General features: G+C 39.2%; 1 protein-coding gene across 3 annotated transcripts in view; it reads right to left on the reverse strand.

Annotated features, from left to right (window-relative positions):
• Positions 1-14,061, reverse strand: part of gabbr1b (gamma-aminobutyric acid (GABA) B receptor, 1b) — a 136,326-nt gene that overhangs the window by 36,990 nt on the left and 85,275 nt on the right. For all 3 annotated transcript variants that reach the window (XM_018695493.2, XM_018695492.2, XM_018695494.2), the window contains 6 exons: positions 12,495-12,665; positions 9,592-9,693; positions 8,663-8,728; positions 7,336-7,527; positions 3,304-3,549; positions 3,105-3,168 (listed from right to left, as the gene is read on the reverse strand). In XM_018695493.2, the coding sequence (XP_018551009.1) occupies positions 3,105-3,168; positions 3,304-3,549; positions 7,336-7,527; positions 8,663-8,728; positions 9,592-9,693; positions 12,495-12,665 (841 nt within the window). The remainder of the gene's footprint in view (positions 1-3,104; positions 3,169-3,303; positions 3,550-7,335; positions 7,528-8,662; positions 8,729-9,591; positions 9,694-12,494; positions 12,666-14,061) is intronic.

A 14,061-nucleotide genomic window follows, 5' to 3' on the forward strand; every position in this document is an offset into this window, starting at 1 on the left:
CACACCACAAACAAAGGGCAGCAAACTGACCAGTCAATTCTTATAGTGGTGTCCATGCAGCCCCTGCAAACCTAAAATGTATTTTTGTGTTTTAGCTGATACACACTGGCTACAAACAAATCCTCAATAAAGCTCCTCTTTCTCCTCTCTCTCCACAGAGATGTACATGACAGAGAAGCATCCGCCTTTAGAGCAACACAAACTTCCTCTACTTTGTCCTTTTCAAAGCCTTACAACAGCTATTTACTGCTACAGCTGTGACTGCAGACTCTACTGAGGCCAATTAATGTATATGTTGAGAAGCTGACAAGAGGCTTAAATGAGCATTTTATTTACATGTCTATCTTGCCACTTAGCTTAGAATCGACCAAAGAACTGCCCAGGGCCAGCATGGTTCCAATTACCATCAAACACACTGCGACACATCACTGACCCTGTACTTGTGGGTTGATAGAGGTCAGCACTGAAAAAAAATTGGCAAAACAAGTTTAATTTTTAATCAGTCCCAAGAACACAGAGAGCCTGCAATAGTCACACATCTCAGTGCTGTCAGGGAAATACAAAGCACAGACAGACTGAATAAGAGAACACAGGCTCAATGATCAAAAGGCAGACAGCCAGCCCAAGCCTCGCGCCACTATAGATAAGACACAACATCCCCATGTGATCACTCAGCTACCTCTGTCCTATTACATGAAAAACACAGTGATGCAACTATTGGGCCTGTGGGGTAATTCAGAATAATAATTGTATTATTGTAGAAGAGAGGCTGTTGTTTTTCCATAGCTGTAGACTACTGCTAAACAATACAGACAGATAAACAAACTGAAAATTACCATCTCTTTGTTGTATGCCTCTGCTAGTTTCAGGAAATATGGTCACAATCCCCCCTCTGTTCCTGAGTCATGGTGTTGATTATGACCAGAAAATGCTTCCCTTTCCTGTTAGACCTTTTTGTGAAATTCTGTTACAATAAGAAACCACCAAATTCTAATCAATTCATCCTCTAGTCCAAGCGAGCTTCGGGAATTCATGAGAATGGGATGGACAGACAGATGGACAACCTGAGAATATAATTCTTATGGCTATGGCTGTCGCTGGCATAGAGGTGTAGAAATCCATCACAATGTAACCAGTAACTGTGCTATTTCAACTGATTTTTGGCTGATTCTGATACAGCATTAGCATGATTAGTGAGAAGGTGTCAGGTCATCATCTCTATGATGTTGACCTGAATGAATATGATTGGATATTACTAACTACTGCCAACTTAAAAAGAAAATTCTCTCTCTCTCTATGGTGTTTTTACAATTTAGTGAGCTTTGGTCTCCTGCGTGAAAGTCACATTCACTACACACCTATATACCACCTTGACCTCTACAACCTGAACTTTCTTTCTTCCAAAGTTTGAGGTGCAGAATCACTCAATATAGACAGAATTCTATAGGACAGTGGGCTGACTGTAAACATTAAAATTAGTGTTGCATATATAAATACAGGATTACTGTAAAATGACTATCTAAGCTTGGGGTACCCAACTGTTTCTTCAGCACTGGATAACTTTTTATGCCAGAAGGGAATTTAAACAAAAGTTATTGTTAGCTGACAGTAATTGCTGTGCAACCTACAGTAAAAGTCATACTGTATGGCAAAATGTTGACCCTGATGTTCACTTGAAGTGACATCTAATGAGGCAGTGCTTGCATGTCACGCAAACACAGTCATTGGGTGTGTTTGGTTGAGCAGATGCATTTCATCTGTAACATTCAACCTGGACTAAATCCAGCTTTACACAAGTGCCATGATAGCTCAATCAGATGTTCAACTGGCTCTAGGTAACAGATCCACAGAGGTTACATATTTAGCCACCATGAGGGAGAGTTTTAAGAGTTGCCTGGTCAAATATGTTGCTGACCTGCTGGGTAATTACACATACATCACAGGAAGACCACTTCCCTTCTCCATGTACACAACCAAAATGAGTGCTGGGTTGAGTCAATGTATAGTCATGTGAGTGCCAAGGTTCATGAATGGTTTGCAATATAATTAAAGGAATTCTCTTTTAACATGGTGGGATGTGGAGGTGTGCTTCTGGGGTTGAAAGCATGCAAGGAGGCTAAAATGTAAAGTTGCATATAGTTTAAACCACTCATGCTGATGAATCTTGAATTTCTGAACCAAATTTGCCATGTAATGATGGATTAGTGGTGGTTTGACTTTCCTGAAATCTGTTTTTATCAGAGGGTTTCCATTGGTTTCCATTTCCATCCATCCATCCATTATCTATACCGGTTATCCATTAAGGGTTGCAGGTTGGCTGGAGCCTATCCCAGCTGACATTGGGCGAGAGGCGGGGCGCATCCTGTATGGATCGCCAGTCCAGTGCAGGGCCAACACATATAGACGAACAACCATTTACACTGTGGGCAATTTAGAGTTATCAATTAACCTAATGTGCATGTCTTTGAACTGTGGGAGGAAGTTGGAGTACCCAGAGAGAACCCACAGAGTCACAGGGAGAACATCCAAACTCCACAAAGAAAAGCCCCGGGCTCGAACCAGGGCTCAAACCAGGGCTCAAACCCGGCTCAAACCCGGGACCTTCTTGCTGTGAGGCAACAGTGTTAACCACTGTACCACCATGCCACCCCCATTGTCAATCACAATCACTGAAAAAGCAGATTGTGTTCTGTGTTTCATAAAACCCAACCTAGCCAACCAACCAAAGGAATGTGAGAGTGGCTTTTCTGAAACAGTCTTACTATCAATGAAATATTTAAAGAGCTTTATGCATTTTTTTCTGTACTTCTTGTGGCACATGCAAAGAAATAGTTTTGCTTTGTCAGACACATTGACCACATTAAATTAAAAAAAAAAAGTTATTTCTATCAACAGACAGAGTACATTGCACATACACACAGTCTGAGTTTCTGTCTGAAAACCTCACATAGCAAATACTTCAAATAGTATCAAAATTATGAATATATCTATATGGATATCTATTTACAGTTTGATGGAAAGAGCAAGATCACCACCTGGTATACCTAATCATCTGATTATGAAATGAATTCCATTTTAAAGCAGGGATGTGTGCTGTGGCATACCTTGAAGCTGTTCAATAAGAGTCCACGCCATTCGAGAACCTTGGGCATCAAATACAACGTGTCCCTGAAAGTAAAATGTAGAATTTTAATCCAACCATCCTTCACACAGTGCCTCTCTCTCACTCTCATATTACTATTCTGCACACTCAACCCTTTCTATCTTTCTGCATCCTTCCTCCTGCTGGGTTTTTTTACTTACTGAAACTCCTTCGAAGGAGCTGGTGTTCATAGCTCTGTAGATCTCTGCAGTGATATCTCGATTGTTGTAGTTGAAATCTTCTAGCCGGTGACCCTTGGCCTTTAGGGGCCCCACAGTCTTATTGAGTGCCAGGGCTAGAGCCCACACAGCATCATAGGCCAGTGGGGCCTCCTGGAAACCACCTGTCTCCTCTGGATTTTTCCCCCCAAGTTTAGACATCAGCTGGGCAAGAAACTCCTGCGAGGTCTGGAGAGGAGAAAACACTGTATGTCAGAACATTAACAGTTCTGAGTGACGTAAAACCTCACTCTTAAAGGTGAGCTTGTTCTGTTTTGAGACCACATGGGAACCCTCTGACCCCCTCTGAGAGGGTATTCCTGCCTCCGGCTTGAGGCAGGAATACACAGCGATGCTATGGTGAATCCTGTGTTGTCATTCTTCACCTGCCCAGTATCTGTACTTGGTGGTGTTCATGCCATCTCCAGTCACCTGATCCTACTGTACCTGTTACCAGCAGCACACCTTTGTCTCTGCCAAAGATCTTGTCTTTCCAAATCATTTAAAGAATAAGATAACCAGAAAGCCCATCTTCTTCCTCTAACAGGCCATTCATAACTAGCTCAGAGACTTAATGGGAAAGGTGTAAATGCTCATTCATCTGCACATGATTCCAAGTTGAATTCATGAGAGGAGGCGTGCATTTGCAAATTTAATATGTTATTATCATCATAATCATTTCATTATTATTTTTGTAATTTTTATTTGCCTTTTCCAAATTTCTGCTTATGTATCTTTGGAGGATCCACAGACTGTTGTACAGAGAACGGGAATCACATTGTATTCTGGTTGTCACCGCCATGTTGTTGCTCATGCAGAACCAAAACATAGGACAGATGACGACAGGTACTGAGGATGAAAGAAAGACTAAAGCAACCACAAATAGCAAACAGTGAGAAAATCACAAGCCAGATACCAAGAGAAACTAAACTCAATAATAATGTGGTCATATATGTTGTGACAGAGATTATGAGCTAGCATTAGGGCATAATGTATATAGATAAGGGGAACGTGAGCATCAATAGCTCCTAGAAATCAGGTGACCATTTGTTGTGTTCATATGGATCAACTCTTCCAGTTATCTTTATTTTCTCTAAATAACGCTCTTTTGCCTCTCTGTTTAATTTCTCTAGTAATGGTTTATATTTTTACATCTCATGACACTTGTATGATTGTTCCTCTTACTTGATATTTGATGTTGCACTGTAATATCTTTACATCTTTTACCATGTAGTTATACTAAATTGTACTGAGTATCTCAAAAATAAAAGTCAATCAGAGGTGAAGTAGCTTCATGTCATTTATTATTCTGGTACAGGAGCAGATGCAAGTGCAGGGGCAGGAGCAGTAGCTTGTAGCTTCTTTGTTGGACCGAGCTAGCTGCAACGACATCTGTCAGGTGTAAAGACAGTATCCAGTCAGGATCAAAGGGCTAATAATGCAATGCGTTGCTGATGTCACGAAACCAAGCTCTATACATGAGACCTTGAGGATAGCAGTCACATGGGCCCATGTGTGTTAGTCCACTGACTTACTGCCTTAGAAACTTTTTTACCTGCTTTTATTACACATTATGGTTTCCTCAAACCAAATGATTGCATGCATCATCATGTGAATCCACCGTTCCCAGTCTGTCAGCTCCTCCGACACTTTTTGCCTGAAGTGAAGACAATTATCACTTTCATTTCAGACTGTCTCATGGGGCACAGCCTTTGAAAACCTCACTTTAATTATAAAGAGCTATTAAAAACTCTCATCTGTCATCTTTTATTACCAAAGCCCTATAGAAACAGATTTGTACCATTTATATCAAAACATCACTGCGACACTCTGCAGTACGCAGCCTTTACAGTTACATTTGAGGAAAACATGGTCAAATGTGGTTAGTGCACTGTGTACACTATATAACAATATACCTATTCTTTCAACAGTTTGATCTCATGAAATATAGCTAGAAAATATATATTGTATAAGTGTACCAGCCAAGTGCTCTTGAAAATTGAGTTTCACTATTTTTCTGTTCTGTTCTGTCTCTGCAGTTGGACCACGCAATTATTCATTGCTGTGGATAGTCATGGTCCTCAGAGGATCACATCAAATGATACTGTTAAACCCTTCAACAATTCCTTTGACACCACCATCAAATCTTCCACGTGCACATAAGAGAGAGCAAAATCTGTTAGAAACACTGCTGAAATTTACTGAGCACAGTCCTGCTCCCCAGACAATGAACCCCCTCTTTTTTAGATATATTATGAGCTTTCCTCGAGTGCCGTTCACTCCAAAAAAAAATGTTTACAATATACTGTATCTCATATGATCATAAGATTTCCATTTAAACTGTTGAAAACAATGATACTCCCAAAAGGATTAGCCCTTGTTATTTTGGTAACATCACACAAATTTAAAATATTTAGCTTCATTTTAGATCAGAACACACTGATACAGTTTCATTTGTAAGTTAAAAAGAGAAAGAGGTACCCTGTGGAGTTTTTAACCACTAGTGTACCACTGTTTTTCTTGGTTAGGCCCTATTTTTTTTGTAGTTGCACTGACAGTTGGTGTTGGTAATGCACCATTATGTCATTAAAAGACAGGGATGCTGAAGACTGAAAACTGTGATACTACTTAATAATATAATATAATAATAATAATATTTTCTGACAAACAATAGATGTAAGAAAAGAAGACAAGAAAACCATCAACTTTACAAACCATCAACTGCCCGGAGGGTTATTAGCAGAAACCAAGCAAGAGCTTATAAAGTATAAGATGTCACAAGTCCTGAGCTGGAAAAACTGTGTGCGAAACAGAAGCCAGAAGCCAGGTAACAATCTGCTCATAGAAAACTAAGCTGCATATTAAACCAAGTGCTTCCTAAGCCTGGTTAAATAAAGGTTAAATGAATAAAATAAAAAAATCAGTGGATCATATACAAAGAGTGCACATGACTTTCGTCTGTACTGTGAATAGGGACCAGTCTTATTTTGATGCAAAGATTTGTACATTTATAGGCATTTAGCACAACATGGAAGTGAAGTAGTGCCCTGTTTATTTAAATGTGAAAATGCAAAAAAAAAAATAAATAATGGTGATTTCAATATTGATTAAAACAAATGTAATTATCATTTTGGCCATAATCATGCAGCCCCAAACTGGTATATGGATTTTGTAGGAGATAGAGTTGACTTGTGGGTTTGGTGACATGAGTTCTGATGATAGAGCTGAAGAGGATTGACAGGGGCTGCCAATTCTTTCTTCATTTTGATCAATACATTAAATTCCTATATAAGCTATTCGGAACTCCCTTCATTTTTAGAAAATACATCATGAAAAGCCAATTGTGAAAATTAAAACATGACTTACTCACATGTTATGAAAAGTGGTAAACTCAGCACTTTGGGTGCTCATATGAATTGTGGTTGTTCTTATCCTGCAAAAATGACTTGTCTTAGCAAGTTTTCTGGTCTCAAATGATTCTTCATTGTTCAACAGAAAACCCTGTTAAGGGCATTTAGCGTGACTTGTTTCCAATTTAATTTCCCTTGTTTCAGTAATCTTCTGGAAATTAGTGTTACACTAAAGCAGATTTCTGCACTAGTATCAATGAAGCAAAATTTAACTCTCTGTAATCTTTGAAACAAATTGATTTGCAGTGGATTCAGGTCAAATATCCTGACCGCAAAAGTAAATATCATTCTAAAAAACATTTTTTTCTTTCTTTGAAGATATTTATATTTTTACAAGTAGGTCTACAGCCATGGAAGAACTACACCCCACTAAAGATAATCCTGAGTATACTATGCTTTTTCAAACGAGTTCAAAGTTTTGTTTTGTTTGGTTTTTTTGCTGCTGCAGCAAAATATAAAAACTGCATTAGAGCATTCATCATAAACTCCTTGCAGGCTCTGCAGCTGCAGATGAGTCTGTTGAGCACCACTGATAAAATACATTATAAAGTAATGCCTGTCTTACCAGGTTGGAGGCTCCACGAACAGTCTCTGGGTTGAGCATGACAATCTCAGTAGTCACGTGACCCTCTACAGCCTCTGTCATCTGCTCCACAGTACAGTTGATAGATGGGTCCTTGATCTTAAACCAGTTGTCTGCGTACCAGCCGATGAGGAACCACACATACTTTTTCCCATACAGCTTCTCTTTGTACACCTGAAGAGGGAGAATGGGACATTGAGATGAGGGAAAAGACTATGATGTTGGAAAAGCTATTGTATTGAAGAACATATTAATGTATGAATGTTTCATACATTTCATTTCATACATGTCAGGGCGTCCTCTCTGGACCAAAAAAATAACACGGCCTGTTATATTTTGTTTTGGATCATGTTTAAGCTTCTCAGTGATAATAAATTGTCTGTGATGGATTGATCTGATGTCACTTGAGACTGTCTGACTGAAATGTAGGTGATAATGGATAATGCTGAAGGTTGAGCACCCTCCACATCCTAAACAGCAAAACCGACAAGGAATCCAGGCACCGTGAAGGTATTTAAATGTACAATATCACACTCCTGTCTCATTTTTAAATAGGGGGGGGCGGCACACTGGTGCAGTGGTTAGCACTGTCACCTCACAGCAAAAAGGTTCCAGGTTCGCCCAGGGCTTTTCTGTGTGGAGTTTGCATGCTCTTTGGGCACCCTGGCTTCCTCCTGTAGTCCAAAGATATGCAGGTTAATTGGTGACTCTAAACGGCCCTTAGGTGTGAATGTGAATGGTTCTTTATTTCTATATGTCAGTTCCATGATAGACTGATGATCTGTCCAGCGTGTAGCCTGCCACTCTCCCAGTGTCAGCTGGGATTGCTCAACAAGGTTAAACAAGATGATAAATGACAGTAGGTCATCAGCGTAACTTACTATGTCCTCAATAAAATCATCCGTTTTGGTTCTGTGGCTTCTTAAAACCTCAGACATCTGTCACAGAGCAGTGAGGTGACATGGAGGAGATGACAGTGATATGAATAACACATTTGTGACAAAAGTGGTCATGCAGTACACAATTGGAAGAGTGAAGTGGTTCACATAAATTTTGTTGTTTGTGATGGACAAATCATCAAAACAGACCAACAAACAAATAAACAAGTGGATGGAGAATCTACGTACTGGACTTACTGTGAGGCGACACAAAACTTTCATATATAAAACGAATATAAATCTTTTTGAAAAAGATTCTTGCACGACACTTGCACATGCACTTTGTTACTTTATGTTGTTACGTCTTTGATACTTTAAATTCATGTCAGCCAAGTCTTTGATAAATTAATCTGAAAAGCAGAATACATTACCTCACAGAAGACTTTCCTGGCCTCCGTCTCATAGAACAGGCCAACAATAATTCTGGCATCTTGCCGCTTGGAAGTGGAAAAGAAAAGGACAGAGTCACACAGGGGGTGGAGATGAAAAGCATCAGTTAAAGGCCCTGCAATGTGGGAACACAGGAGCCAACTCTCCTCCCAGCTGCTGCACCACACAGCGGTAGACTTCCTCTCCAGTGGGCTACATTCGTGCTGTTACCATGGTTTCTTCTGCAATGGCCAATTAATCTTGCACACCAAAACTAGGCTGACATGCTGGGCAAGGTCATTGTAAAGTGTGTGTGTGCCAGGAAAGAAGCAAGTGAGGCTAACACAAGTAGAGTAAGGAAGGAGGAAAGTAGGTGCAAGGCTGAGATTGAGGTTCAATATCCCTGTGCTTTCATTAAACACTATGTGCAGACATTTGCAGCTGAAACTCATGGCAGATCCCAAATCAGACTTATAGTTGCAATAAAAAACAATTCCCCTGCTTGTGTTTTACACTTCATTCTGCAACTGCATATAACATATCTCTACTTTCTTCAAAGCAATTGGTCAACAGTTTAGGGAATTTGCTCAATTGCTCTCTTTCATAGAATAAGATGTTCATATTGATGTCAGTGTCATCTCTATGTGTGAAGTACAGAGCTGGAGTCAGGACACGATTAGTCTAGCTTAGCATAAAGACTGGAGGCAGTGGAAAATAGCTAGCCTATACTGCCAGTACAAAAATACACCTACCAACACCTCTGAACCTCTACAATTAACATATTGTATCTTGTTTGTTTAATCTGAGAGACACAGTGTCTTGTTGAATGACTCCACATGGAGTCTGGCAATATCCAGTGACCAGACAAGGCCTCGATTATTGATCCTCAGTTGCCCTGGTTATGTGTAAGAGGAATGAGGGGATATGGTACCTTGAGGTTTTTGACAGCCACAGCAGGGTCAGTGAGGAAGCTCTGACGAACACTGATTTCTATCCCTGCCTCCTTCACCCTCTCCTCCAGATCATCCAGAGTCTGTAAAACACACACACACACACACACACACACACACACACACACACACACACACAATAATGAGCATGCAGAAGATGAGAAACAGCGACCAAAATAGGAGTGGGAGAGATAATGGAATGGTAGGTCGCAAAAAGAAATTTGAAAAACAGTAAACAGCAATTGAAGCAGGAACATAGTATTGAGGGGGAAGATGAGTTGGTGATTTAGAAAGATGATGGTGGGTGCGTGGGTGATGATACCAACAAGCAGCAGGTGACAAGAGACAGGGAAAGAGAACCTAAGTAGGGGAGGGCAGATATAATAGAGGAACAGAGCTATGTAAGAGAAGGTATTCAACTACTGTTCAAATGGTACCCTATGTAAGAATGTAAAGCATGTATTGATCACTTTTTTATTGCCAATGTGTGAACGAATTGTAATGTAACTTCTAAAATTAGACCTTCCCTGACTTTCTCACTTACCTTTAACAGCCTAACCTAGATTTCTATGTGAAGGCTTTTGGACTCATTTTCCAAGAAAATCCAAAGATTCACTCCTGAGTGCATTGCCTCAGTGCCTCTCTTCCACTTGCCTACAGCTCCAACAATGTGCAACACTAGGTAACATTATCTTAGAAATGTAGCCTGCTAACATCAATGCAAGAGAAGCAGAAACATTTTATTTAGTGCAGCCTCACTGGCCAAATGTGAGTATGATCAACATAACGACAAAATCATTCACTCGATCCACTCACCCACACACAAGCAAAGATGCCGTATTATGGAGTGTGCACATCTCACCAAGTGGGGTTATCTTTATGAAATTACTTCCCAACTTTTATTATACACACTTCAGAGAAAATACAGAGGTCCTGACCTTGGTGACCTCAGCAGCCTACAAACTAGTTACCTCATCTACCAAGACGAAGCCAGTCAACCACACTCAGTCTCATGTATGATGTCACTGTTTTGACCGACGCCCTTGATGCTTGCTCGTGCAGCAGGATGCTGACTGTAGTTTGCTTAACACCCACCAATGTCATTACCAACAAGGCTTTTCTGAATGTTACATATATTACCTTAGTAAAGAAATATGTTATTTATGTATTATCTTGAAACTCACATCAGATAAAACATATATTTACCATATTTTTCATATTTGAGTCACAACAAAATATCTATTCACAAGAACTTGAACAGATATCATTACAATTATTTTTATCAGATTTTTTAAAAAAGTTAAAATGATCTTGTCACTGAATTTCACCCTAGATACTAGCCAGATGTGAATATAAAGTAATTCATATAATGGCCATGTTAGAATAGCAGCACTTGATATGTGCATGTATCATTATAACTGTTTTTCCTTTATCTATGATATCCACACACATTTTTCCATCTCATGTTCTTCCACTGTCTTTTACAGCCAAAGTGTTTTTACAGTGCTTATTCATCCCAAATACCCCTAACTAATGTCATTAGCTAGCTAACAGGAAACTTTCTGTTAGCTAGCTAATGACAAACGCAGCCTGTGACTCAAATCTTTGAATCTTTATGAAGTCATAAAAGCTCAAGTTTAAAGCACACATTTGTTGGGTAACAGCAGCCACTGCAGCCACAAGAGGTAATTGTTTCCAGGATGCTAGTGCATTAAATTCTGTTTGGTTCTGTGTCCAAGTACTCACATCAACTGGAGGCAGTGGAGGCTAACAGCTCATGTATAGAAAATAAAGCCTATTGATCGCTTGATCGGAGCTCAGACTGTGGAGTCCCAGTCACTGACCTGAAACATGGCTGAATAGTATATATCCCTCATGATTCCTGGCTTCTGGAACTGAAAATGCTGTCACTGTAACAAAAACGCTAAACTGTGTTTATAATTTTTAATATTTAAAAAATCATTGAATATCAGAGATGAACACTAGTTTCTACTGAATTTGAAGTCTTTTTGATTTGATCTAAACTTTGGCATTACTCTTGAACTTGCTGAGCCTTATTCTGGCAGTTTAATCCACTGGCTGTTATTCAGTTATGCACTTTTCACTGGAGATCATACTTGATCATCCCATGTTATATAGTGCAAGAACAGTAGGAATGTCAGAGGCACCATTCTCTCTATCAGAGGTCAGTGTACCACCAAAATGACTTTGAAGCTGTTATTTAAATAAAATAAATAATAACCTAAAATAGTTGCACAGTGTTGCTTTAAGTTAATTTTGACATCACATGGATACATATTCACTTCACTTTGCATCATTGTGGGCAAACATGCATCTACATGTAAGACTGAACATACTATCATTCTGTTCAGACTATCTAGATATCCTGTTTAGTAGTTTGTAATATGTCCAGATTTTTTCTTCTATTTGTCACTGTGAGTTTGAATGAATCTTTTTCACCTCTAAGACACAAAATCAGAAAGAACAAATTGTTCAAACTTGACAAGATCATTTACTAAGCCCCACCTTTCTGTAAGCCTGTCAAACTTTCCATTCTCACAGTAGTTTACAATAATAACTTTTAATAAAGTGGGATTTTTGACACAGGTGGACACAAGCAGCTTCTTATTTCTAGCTGGTGGCCACTGATTTTGCTGGTTCTTGGGAGGATATACTAACAACTGCAACTTACATTAAAGCAGATTAACACACTAATTTTGAGTCCCCTCACTTTTGCACTTGTGTTTCTGGTTTTGGACAAGTAAGGAAAAAACTGTTTTTTTGTTCTTTCTTTTCTTTTTTTTCTAAACCACATCCCCATACACACAGCTTGGGGCTCATGACATGCAACAGAATATTTTTTTAAGCTAAACACATGACTCACTGATGTAAAAACTTCTGTTGTTTGTTGAATGGTGGCGATCTTGGTCCATTTCCACTTCTGGAAGAGCTGCACTCGAGTGGGGTTGTGCAGTGTGGCAGATGGATGAGTACGGAAGAAGGTGGGGAAACGCTGGCGGTTGGACAGCGCTGGAGAACTGGAGCCATACGACAACTGAGACACAGGGAGACAGAAACAACCATGTTAAAGCTACTGTGGTCCTGTTGACCTAAACTGCTACAAAAGGATGACAAGAAAGAAATGAGCGCACAGACAAACAACACAAAATACAATCACTGAGCACTTTACACACCTGTACATCACACTCTGGGCCCCTTCAAACCAGTCAGTCATGGTTTGAACACCACAGTCTATCTGAGTATTGACAACATGGACCAACATCCATGCCACAAAGAACTGAAGCTGATTTGAGAGCAAAGGGGGATGGCGCTCCTAATAAGTGCTTGGTAAGAAGATAAAAGCTATCCTTAGAAAGGAATAGCTAAGTATTTCACTTTTGAAAAAGTAAAATGTAATTCTTCTGAATAATATTAAGGTTAAGCTCCTTTTAGCTCACAACTTTACAGTTTGGTTCTGACATACTGTGCAAATATAAAAATATACTGCAGATCTTGTAGACACCTTTAAGGTAGGTTTGTTCCTGTAAGTAGGGTGCCTTTCAAATATAAAATACATCACCTTTGAGTGATTTTGATCACACTAAGAAAATAAACCACCTAGCTTATGGTCCATTTTGATAGTCCAGAGTCATTTAGTGTTATATTGTTCATCAGCTAAAAGTCCAGTGAAAATGGAAAGAAAGAAATAAACAGATAGTGTAGTTACATTTCTTGTTCTTGAGATCCTGCACCAGTAATTCAGATTAAAGACAATTTGTAGGTAAACTGAGTTAATTTTCTACAGCAAAATTACATTAGTGCCAGTGTATGAGCTGTACATTGCTACTCAGTATTTTTTGAAAATAATAGATAACAGCATTCAAATTGCCTCACATTCTCTGATAGCAGCTTTATCCTTTTTTGAACAGTAGAAATATGCACTCCTCTCTCTAATGTATATTTTGGACATCAAACCTCTAGAGAGAGATGTTTCTCACTCAAGGAAACCATCTTTGGTTGAGCATAAATAGTGCAGACACGGCATACAGAGAGTTCATTAACCAGACAGAACTTTTTAAAAGTTTTTGTAGAAGAAATGAGAATGAATGAGCCCCAGTCTTTATAGCTGTAGAAGCTGTTTAGAAAATCAAAACTTTCACTATATTTTTTCCAACTCCTTAAGGCAGTAATGATGTAAAGATAGTTCAAACTACATCAAGCTAGTTTGTAAAACATGTTTCCCGACCATCTGTAAAGGCAAAACTGTTTATAGTGGTTCTAAATGGCCACACTCAAAGGCGCGCTATTGTAGCTTTATCTAGGCTGCATTCAATTGTGTCTATGATCTCTTTCCAAGAGTTCTGTGTTTTGTGTGGTATTCGCAATGTTACACTCAGTTATACATATAAAAATAGTTCAAATCTAGCCTGCTTTCTCACCTCCACACACCT

Source organism: Lates calcarifer, unplaced genomic scaffold, assembly GCF_001640805.2.
Source record: "Lates calcarifer isolate ASB-BC8 unplaced genomic scaffold, TLL_Latcal_v3 _unitig_4112_quiver_405, whole genome shotgun sequence".
In the NCBI taxonomy this organism is placed as follows: Eukaryota; Metazoa; Chordata; class Actinopteri; family Centropomidae; genus Lates; species Lates calcarifer.